This window comes from Hippocampus zosterae, chromosome 16, assembly GCF_025434085.1.
Source record: "Hippocampus zosterae strain Florida chromosome 16, ASM2543408v3, whole genome shotgun sequence".
Taxonomy (NCBI): domain Eukaryota; kingdom Metazoa; phylum Chordata; class Actinopteri; order Syngnathiformes; family Syngnathidae; genus Hippocampus; species Hippocampus zosterae.
The window spans coordinates 10,003,311-10,013,982 of record NC_067466.1 but is presented as its reverse complement, the minus strand read 5'-3'; the positions used below and the strand labels follow the sequence as shown (position 1 = coordinate 10,013,982).

General features: G+C 39.7%; 1 protein-coding gene across 2 annotated transcripts; it reads left to right on the top strand.

The window, feature by feature from the left end:
• Positions 1 to 1,185: 1,185 nt before the first annotated feature.
• Positions 1,186 to 6,193, top strand: LOC127587967 (LIM/homeobox protein Lhx1-like). 2 transcript variants are annotated; one of them, XM_052046447.1, is made up of 5 exons: positions 1,186 to 1,838; positions 2,316 to 2,533; positions 3,210 to 3,487; positions 3,823 to 3,979; positions 4,596 to 6,193. In XM_052046447.1, exons 1-5 carry the CDS (start codon positions 1,669 to 1,671, stop codon positions 4,970 to 4,972), a joined length of 1,200 nt encoding a protein of 399 aa, XP_051902407.1. In that variant the 5' UTR covers positions 1,186 to 1,668; the 3' UTR covers positions 4,973 to 6,193. The 2 variants fall into 2 exon arrangements, with proteins under 2 accessions (XP_051902407.1, XP_051902406.1); XM_052046446.1 differs by having other exon boundaries at positions 1,196 to 1,838; positions 2,313 to 2,533.
• Positions 6,194 to 10,672: the final 4,479 nt, after the last annotated feature.

Below are 10,672 nucleotides of genomic sequence, written 5' to 3'. Positions count from 1 at the left end.
CGGGTTGTAAATTGGCTTCCTTTTACAAGAAGAGTCAGAATTAAAAGCTCATGTGACCAGTGTTTAATGAACTCGGAGTCCAAACAACATATAACATATCACACATAACAGCTGAGTGTTGTTAAAATTCTCTAAAATGGTGCTGCCATCCAAATATTCCAGGTTGCTAACTAAAAATTAAATTGCAGTATTAATAATACACGTATAGGCCACATGAGAATTTTTAGGAGTGTAAAATATCTTTTATTTTGTTAGGCATGTCATGTATTTTTGTTTCACCTGAAAATAAAATTTCCTACAAAATGCCGTTGCAACCAACGATGCATTTGACATTGATTTCGGCTGAGGGCATTGAACTCTTTACCAATTTGTGCTGCAAAATCTACATATGAGTCAATTTAATATTCCACTGAAATACATTTGACATATGTGGTCTGAGAACTACAAAGCTGACTTTCCTTTGTAATGTGATGTCTCTTTCAAGAACTTCAAAAGATTCACAATCATGAATGAGCAGAGCCTTGGACTAATATTGTGCAATCGCCATCCCCAGTGCACCATCCCAGTATGATAACATCTAAAATGTAGCCTATATGGTCAGATTTATTTTGCTGCTAATCAGCCTTGTCCTTTGATAGCAGATGAGGACTGTGCAAGTCGCATGTGTGTGTGGAAAGCACAGTGGCGGTACTAATGATGTCATTCAGCAATGAGACTCACACAGCCCATGTCTTTTGAGAAAAGTCATCATACGGTCATCGTGTACTACATACCTGAAGCGTATGAAGAATAACGCACACACAAAAAAGGTTAACCATGAGTAAAAACAATTTGAGGATGAAAATACAATTATGTGAGTTGTTATAGTTTCGCTCAAGATGTGAAATATGGTCAACTCTCAATTGTACACTCGTACCACATTTTTCTGATTTACTTTAGGAGTGTATTATTTTTGTTAGAGGTGTTCTATTAAAATAGCTTCGCTTTTGGATATCTGCTATTTAAATGTATATTCATTTTGATTAAAAAAAGCGTATGTGTTCGACGTTTTGCACGATAAAACATTTAGCTATGTCATTTTTAATACAGTTGGTGCTCCCGTTAGAAGGGTGGAAATTAAACGGCCTTTTTATTGGCTTTCGTCTTCGTGACGTCACCACTTTCTCGTCATGCGATTGGCTGTTGGCTAAGTAGGGGAGCTCGTTAGTGCGTCTTTCCAGACTGATGTTACAATAGATGGAAAATGGGTCTCAAATGGCAAGGTTGGACACACTGACAGAACCCCTCGTTGTTTTCCCCACAATTCTTGACGCAATCCAGGATCTACTGACACGCAGACGTGGGTTGATGTTGACTCTACTATTCCCGAGATCAACTTGATTTGGCCCGCCGTGTTGTTATCGTTTTTTTTTTCGTGCTTGTTACAGAAATGTTGTCTCGCAGTCTTTTTTCAACTGATGACCCGTTTTTGGGAGCTGTCGGTCTTGTGTGGATTGTCTTGACATGTTTAAATCGGTTGGATAATCCTCGTCATTGTTGACATTGACTTGGATGCAACGGGGGAAATCCTTGGAGAAGAACACCGAGGTGACGGAGGGAGACTGGAATACGCCCGAAAGCACTGTGTATTAAAAAAATAGATTTATTTATTGGAATTAACTCTGCACGATGATTCATTGCGCCAACTGCGAAAAACCAATTGTCGATCGGTTTTTGCTCAAAGTTCTGGACCGACCGTGGCACGTTCAGTGTGTGCAGTGCTGCGAATGCAAGTGCACTTTGACAGAAAAGTGTTTTTCACGAGAAGGCAGACTCTACTGCAAGAATGACTTCTTTAGGTAAGAGTCTTGTTTCAAATTATACGACAATTGTCCCTCTGGTAAAGAGACGTATGGTGTGATTAGCAGGAAAAAGATGAAATCCGTAAATAATAATAATAATAATAATAATGGATGTAAAGCAAGGCGAATATAAAGGGGGAATCGCCAAATAATAAAAATGAATTATGGATGTAAACTCATGGAAAACAGCAATTAAAAATACCAACATGCATTGGAAACATATTCCACGCTTTTTTGGGGCAGATATTATATTGCGGGTTTTTGTTTTGTATTTTTATCATCCCCTTCATTCCATTTTGCATTTAAATGCAATACACATCGGATTTTATTTTTTTAAGACTTTACATCACCTAATTTTTCCGTTGTATTGCATAATGATAATATTAATAATAATAAACACAAACTATTCCAAGATCCTGTAGTGTCGTATGTCGCACATGAATAGCTCTACTGTCTTCTTGCCTGCCACAGGAGATTTGGGACCAAGTGTGGAGGTTGCTCCCAGGGGATTCTGCCCAGTGATCTTGTCCGCAGGGCCAAGAGCAAAGTGTTCCACCTCAACTGTTTCACTTGTGTGATGTGCAACAAGCAGTTGTCCACCGGCGAGGAGCTCTACATCCTAGACGAATTCAAGTTCGTTTGCAAGGAGGACTACCACAACAACAACGGCAAAGACACCATTCACCTCTCAGGTTCTAATTATTATTGTTCTTACTATCCATCCATTTTCTACCGCTTATCTGGTGTGTTATGACTATTATTATTATTATTATTATGATTGCTATGATGATTATTACTATGATGATGATTGTTATTAATAGCAGTACTTGATTTTTTTTTATCAATGAACATATTTGATAATTGCGTGTTTAAATGTTCAGCATCGAAATAATTTGCTCTGCCGTAATATTTTGCTCTGTCCATATTATATCGTTATTTTCGTTTTTAAAGATCCCCTTGGCTTTATTTTGTTAAATAATATATTGATAAGTCAAGAGTGTTTCCAAGTTGTATTTATTTAGGAAAATACATTGGGTAAATTTACACAGTGACATTAAAAATGAAGAAACAGATGCATTCCAATTTGCAATAAACCCCCCGCAGTGGAAAAAAATTATTAAATATTGGATTTGAACAGCAAAATGTGTTGCGGTTAAGGACCGCTATTCGGCACAATTTTAAAAAAACATAATTTGTCTTTATTTCATTCATACCGGGGGTACATTTGTTCTGCGTCTGTAAATTTAAATTGGGATTCTTTTATATCCTCTAAAATCACTCCGGATATGAATACAACCATCACGTGACCCAGCGCACTTTTCTAATGAGTTTTCTCAAGTGAGCCGTTTTGTTTGTGTCAATTGGCAGTGACGACGTGTAGCGAGCCCAGTTTATCTCCGGACTCGCAGGACCTGCAACAGGATGACTGCAAGGACTCGGAGGCGGGCCATTTGTCAGACAAAGACGTTTGCCCCAACGAGAACGACGAGCAAGGCGCAGTCGGGAAAAGACGCGGGCCTCGGACCACCATCAAGGCCAAGCAGCTGGAAACGCTCAAAGCGGCTTTCGCGGCCACACCGAAACCCACCCGACACATCAGAGAGCAGCTGTCGCGGGAGACCGGTCTGAACATGAGAGTCATCCAGGTAAATGCGGGCGAAAACAACAAAACTGAGCCTTCTCGCTTTGTTTTGGACGCGGAATGGTTGCTTTTTACGCACGCGAGTGTCCATGAAATTATTATTTTTTTCCATGCATCGGTCAGCTGAACGGCAATCAGAAATAAAATACAATATTTTGTCAAAACTCTGCATTTATCCTACCTTACATTTATTTTTAATTCTTCCGATTGACCTTTTGTAACGCATAAAAGCGCAATCTTCCATCGCGCAAAAAATGGACGGTGTCGGTAGTTTTATTGGTAAATACATTTTGAAATTATTTTACAAAGGCATATCGAGTCACCATGTTTTTCCAAAAGGTGTGGTTCCAAAACCGGAGGTCCAAAGAGAGGCGCATGAAGCAACTGAGTGCGCTTAGCGCCAGGAGACACATGTTCTTCCGCACCCCGAGAAGGATGCGAGCTCTTGGAGAGCGGGTGGACACCGCGGAGCTTGGGCATTTCTCCTACTATGGAGGTGAGCTATAGATATGAAATAACATCGATTATGATTTCTTTATACCGCACGGGACTTTGTTCAGTTGCATTATACATCGACAGATTTGCAATATTTAATTTCATAACTTGTCTGTAGAGTGTTTGAGAAAAAAAGGATTTCAAATTGCTTTGTGGGAACATCGGGAATAATAATACTAATTTCTTTTTTTTATTATGGTGGATGTAGTTTGCACTGCACCACGTGTACTGGGAGGCGTTTCGAAGGTGACCCGAGGGTATCTGAAATTTGAATTTCATTTCAGTAGCTTCACCTCTCTAAAAAGTGTCAAAATATTGTAATGACTGTCCATATTATGCAGCTTTCAAAATAATTGCATTTTTTAAAGAGAATCTCTCTGATATTCAAACAGTGTGGGTTTTTTTTGTGGGGTGGGGGGTACATTTTTCAAATATATTGCCTAATGTAGTGGCCAACTACTGTTTGATGTTTATTACCACTCTAAAATTGTCACCCAAAGGCGAGCATCATTATATTTATGACATTGGTTCTTATGAGTCTGTGTACCTAATGTGGCAACTTCCAAATTTTTTTTCCCACCCTACTCATGTATTATGTTCCTTCTGAATGAACGCAGATTATCCTGGTGAATATTATGGCCCAGCTGGGAATTATGAATACTACCAAGGCCCACCATCATCCCAGGCACAGACACCAGCAGACTTGGGCTTTGTGCCCTCAGCAATTCCCGCCGGCACCCCCTTAGGGGCCATCGAGCATCGCCACCCCGGGCACCACTGCCCGGGGGAGGTGCAGTGTTATCCTGATACAGTGTCACACCATCCGGTTAATTCACCCAGCCCGGAGCCCAACGGCCCGGGCTCGATGCATAGCATCTCCAGTGAGATGTGCGGGCCCAGCACGCCCTTCACCACCATCACTCTCGGCGACAACGGATACACCAACCAACTGTCACAGCCCTCGTCCGAGGTGAGCGAAGGAACTGTGTGGTAACGCTGGACGCTCTGAAGGCAAATCATCACTTTATTTATTTATTTATTTATGTAATTATTTATTTCTGTATTTATTTATTTATTTATTTAAATGTTTAGAGTTCACACAAAATCTCTATTCTTGAACATGATTCTGTTGGTGCGTCCACAGTCGATGGTATTCAAATGGGACTCATGAGTACAAAGCACTGGGTAGTGCGGAACCTCTGATGGAGCAATAAACATATGCATACTGTAATTGTTGACAACAGACTTAATTTTTCAAAGATCAAAATGTAAGCTGTTCATGTCAAGTCCATTCATCCTCCCGTTGGGTCTTGTATGCTTTATCCTCATTCGGGTCCAGTATCTTTGAAAATCACCTTTCAGTATTTAAAAAGCAGCTCTCGACAGCTAATGGTGAATACAAGGTTTTAGATTGTGATTGTCAAGTTTGTTGCATTTGACCAAAAAGCTCTCTCAGGACAGTGTAAGCTTTGTTTCTTTTTCAATGTCATTTTTTTTTCCAGCTGTGTCACAAAACAGATTTGCCTTCAAAAGGTCATGCGACGTCTGAAAGAACGCGTTTGTATAGACACTGTCGATGAGTTCAACCTTATAAATAAAGAATATTAGTGAAGGGCAGTCAACTGTTTACTATGAGCCCCTTTATTTAATTCTCATTGTATAAAACCCGATTGATTATGGACATGGATTCCAGAGCACAAAGAACCAAACCTTTGTAGCTATGTTTGTGCGATTGCCCGCTGTGCTAGTTTGTAATTGGAAACACACACACACACACACACACACACAGGTGCACGCACATGCATACGACATTCTCGAACGATGAAACAACGCAACTCATGAAGTTGTGGCTAATTTACAATGTCTACAGTAAAACACACACACACAAGGACTGGAGCAAAGCACACCGAAGACACACTTGTATGCATAATGCCAGCAGTAGCTAATGTTTGTAATGAGGTGATTGTTCAAATAAGGCTGAGACGGATGTTTCTGACCATTCACTGTATGATAAAATACATTCTGATTGTTTTTTTGTAGAAATTGACTTTGGAAACAAAACAACAGCTTCATGCATTCAAAGACCAACTGGAATCCCCCGCACCCATATTTGCAGTAAAAATGTCAACATGTTTTGGAAATAGTTTTGTATGTTTTATTGTGTTATTTAAAATATTAAGTCAAATAAAATGATGTGGACTGGATACAACAGAAATATTCCTTTTATGAGGGCTTGATGACATCTGAATTTCCGGGCATTGTTTTGCAAAATGATATTTCATGCACTGCATGCTCCTCGTCAGGGGTGGCGCTAAGTGGTGACCAAGGTTGGCCATGGTCCCCCCTCCCCTACATCTACGGAAATATTCTGATACGCAATACTTTTTTTCCATTTTCAAATGAAACCAGTGTTCTTGGACCCCTTAATATTCTGACACAATCAATTTAGAGTAACATCACATCTCAAGAATAAACTTACAATTGCTCTGAGTACAAAAGAATCTGCTTTGAGCGTCATTGTTCCTGATACCATCCACAGTCACAGTCTCATGAAAATAGACACACATTCTAACCTTGCCCAACACACTCAGGAACAAACTTAAGTAAAAAAGAAACAGTTAAAATGATGAAGAATTAGTTTGGGGGCCTGTTTTTAAAGTAGCTTAGCAGTGATGAGACATGGTGATTTCCTAGGAATGTTGTGGAAGTCATGATTTCACAGTTCACAGTTTGACAATGAGACTGCATTAAAATACGGAATCAAAGTTAGTCTTCAGAATAATTGTCATTTTTATTCAGCAGACTAGATAGTTCACTTTTGATGCAAATGAGATTTACTTAATTGTGTCATTGCTGTCGCATAATTACAGCATACCGGTGACCTATCCTAATAAATATTGAGCCAATAAATTCGAATGACATTATCCAGTTTTATTTATATCGCATCAAAACCCGACAGATGTTTTCTCAGCGCTGATGTCCGTTATTGACTTAACGCCATGCTCGAAAAGCGCTTCAGGTGGAGCCACACTAAAACGTGGCCGTTCCTCATCTAATCTAGCTTTGCAAGTATTCTCACGTCGGTTTAAGTACTTTTCATTTTATGCGCAATAGTAAGCCAAGAGCGTTGGAAAGGTGAAATATCATAATGCACTTGAGAGTGCAGTTGCAATATATGCCACACATTCGAATAATATTGTAAAAGACACTCCCAGGAAACTCTCACATGCATTTAAGCGGACACTGTTGCAAATTTTGTTTGTTATTTCTCTCTTTATTTATTTGCAGTCTCATGCCATCAGCCAACTCTGGCATACGCCCGAAGTTAACTTCAAGGCTGAGCTCTCCAGCTAACTCTCTGTAATTTATTCAGGTAACAAGCTAATTGATTTCAATCTTGAGCAGAGTCTCCAAGCACCATGACCACACAGAAACTGGATTAAAAATAATAATAATTAACTTGATCAAAGTCACTGTGAGTTGGCTACTACGGTGAGTTTTATCTATGACATTTATTGGCGTTCACTGATTTGTTTTCTTCCCTTTTTTTTTTCCAAATGATGCTCAACAGCAACTGTGAAGAAAAACACTCATTGCAATGGTCTAATGGTGAGTTTTTTTGTTTTATGTTTCATCAACGTATATCTATGGGATACTGGCATATGGTCCAAAAAAAAAAAAAGGTTGGGGACCACTGTTCTTGAGCGTGGTCAGTACCACCCTTTTTTTAATTGATGAACCTCCAAACATCAAGTCATAAACTCTGTATTCTGATAGATGTACTTGTATTTCCTTTTATTTCAATGACTACTATGATTGGATTCATTCAAACAGAATAGCCTAGCCAACTCTGCTGCATAAAGCCTTTCCACATTGAAATTCTGCTTTCTCTACTTCAATGACATTCTCAAGTCTCAGGAAATGTACATGTGCTCAGTTTTGCAGTCAGCCTGCGCTGTCCTTGAGTCACACTTCTTTGTTTTGTTTTTTTCATGTTCATGCTACGGAAAACAAAAAGGCAGCAGTGAACCCGAAAGTGATTGGGAGACAATTGGCACAGGTCAAAGGAAGCGCTTGATGAAAGTGAGAGTCTGATGACCAAGCTCAGGACACAATGGTGACTCGGAAACAAAAAGGTGAGGTTCTGGCTGAGTGTTGGAGAACTGATGATGAGATGAAGGAATGGCACAAAGGATAAGGATAGAAATCAAGGAAATGCATAGCCAGGCTGAACACTAGTACAAAAACAATCAAACAGTTATGCAACAAAGTAAAAAAATAGCAAACATGTACGTTAATAATGGCCAAAATAACCTTCACAACGCGTGAGTCATCTGGCACCCACTTGCAGATCAGCAGAGGTTTTTATACACAGGAGGTGATTGCTCATCAACTGCAGGTGTGGGAACGCCTTCCGGAAATCACCACGCCCAGAAGTGGACTCGCCAAAATAAAGGAGCAAGTATTAAATACACAGATGGTGGGTGGATGTGTCCAAAATCTGGATGGAAGAATCTATGTAGATGAAAATTGTGCAAATGCATGCGTTTCAAAAAAGCAATCCTGCGCAAACGGGAGAATATTTGCAACCATCACTCTTGTGATTTGTTGCCTCCAAATAGTAAAGCCACAATTTATAAATACGTCTCCTGCCGAAAACCAAACAACATGCTGAAATCATTTATTTCTGGATCGGTGCAATTCCTAATGGGATATATTTCTTTTCTAGTGACCATCAGCTTTTCACTGCTTATCAAGATAGATTGAGGGATGACCTAAGAGGACTAAGTCGGGGGAGACCAATATTCACTTCACATGTGAAAGGCAAACTCAAAGTCGATGGGGAGCGAGTCACAAACGAATACGGACAGTGTATAAATAAGAATCTCTGCCGAAAATACTTCTGACATCCAGTTCTGTTCAAGATGTGTCACATGAAGCTACATCAAGAAGACATTTTCAATCTGCTCCGTGGTGTGTGTGCCATCACACGTTAAACCAAAGCTAAAATCTATCATTTAGTCCTTCTCTGATTTTGTAGCTATCTCGCATGAATTTAGTGACGAGATTCTGAAGTGGCACGATTCCCATATTCATCATGCCAGCGTACATAGAAAAAAATAAACGCACGGAATCGGATATATTCAGATCGGAATAAGTCCTCTTGCAAACATGGATGACAATCAGGTCAAAAACCACCCCTGCCTCCAAAAAAAAAAACATTTTAAAACCACCACTGCAAATCTAAACTACAAGTGAGGCATGAAATAAGGACTAAATATGCTACATGAGAGGTGTGTCAATTGTTAAATAAGAAAAAAAAAATTTCAACCATTCCGTAGAGGAAGAACACAGCTACCCTTAAATCTAACCAACAAAATGACGTCATGTTAGGATCCGGATTATTTCTATATCACTGTTTACCTCTGTGTTAATGGTTGTGAATTTGCAATTGGTGCATCTGCCCATGATGGTTCTTTCTTATTTTCCAACAGTGCAAACATTGCCAAATTGGATCAGTGTTGATTAAAACATAAATAGAGAAACACGGTGTATGGGCATGACATTGGAATTCGGTATTTTTGACCTGTCAATTCAGCCCCTGTGTAATCACTGCATAACACCTGAAGTTCAAACATGAGGAAATATTCATTCTGTATTATCAATCGCCGCTGACCACGATTGTTGGACATAAAATTGCATAGAAGACTCGGACGTCCATAACTATGTAGTTTTGGTCTAATATTTATACTGCTGTAAAAACACATTCACATCTGCAAATATGATCTGACAGCAACATTAAAGCATCTCCGATTGTCTGACGGCAAAAGTCAATACCTTAAACATAAAGGACGGCACACAAAAAGAGTGCTGACTGTAACCACTGAGGCCGTGGAAGCGTTGGGGCGGTGGGGGGTTGGGCCAAGGGGGAGGGGGGGGGGTAGAAAGCCCAGAGGGTTGTAAACCATAAACTGCAGGGACGCATGCACCGAGGGGCCATTTTTAAGATTCATTTTCTCCTCCAATGTGTTGCTCGCACAATCCAGATGAGGTCAAAAGGGGAGGTACATATGGTTGGAAATGACTGCGGCAATGCAAGCAGGGGCTGAGCCATCGTTCAGTCGAGCCAAGGCTGTGCGAGTGAAATGGCAACTGTGTGTTGGGAAGATTAAAAGGCTCCGGCGTGTCCTTATTCTTCTTGGAAAATGTAAACAATTCCACGGTGACTTATATGTGCAAGCTTATGAAATTATCGCCGTCGCAAAAATTGGCACGTACTTTTGTGGCATTTTGATTTGATGGACACATAACTAAGCCACAATATGTACATTTTTGTCAAATAACGGCAATGAAAATTAAAAGTAGCAGGTAATCAGAAAAATCCATGCAGTGTATGATTTCACAGTCGGAGAAACATGATAATATTCAATATACGTAAAAATACAACGGAAAAAACCCTGGCTTGTTATTTGAAAATTGTCAGAGGAGCATGACTCTTGAGATTCACTTTTGTCATGGATCGTTAGAAAATTGTTCTACGACTGCGTCAGCACATTTGGAAACTTGTGCTGACTTTCTGAATGAGGAACGACAGACTTGGTTTATTTTTTTTGGACCATCAAGATATGATCGGATCAAAATGCAAACATAAATCCATTTGCTTTTTGTCTGTAAAATAAACAGAAAAATGATG

Excerpts from the sequence above, each read along its gene's own strand:
- LOC127587967 (XM_052046446.1), top strand. The coding sequence starts at position 1,669 with ATGATTCATTGCGCCAACTGCGAAAAACCAATTGTCGATCGGTTTTTG. Across the intron at positions 1,839-2,312 it reads TGCAAGAATGACTTCTTTAG|GAGATTTGGGACCAAGTGTG; the intron begins GTAAGAGTCTTG and ends TGCCTGCCACAG. Across the intron at positions 3,980-4,595 it reads GCATTTCTCCTACTATGGAG|ATTATCCTGGTGAATATTAT; the intron begins GTGAGCTATAGA and ends GAATGAACGCAG.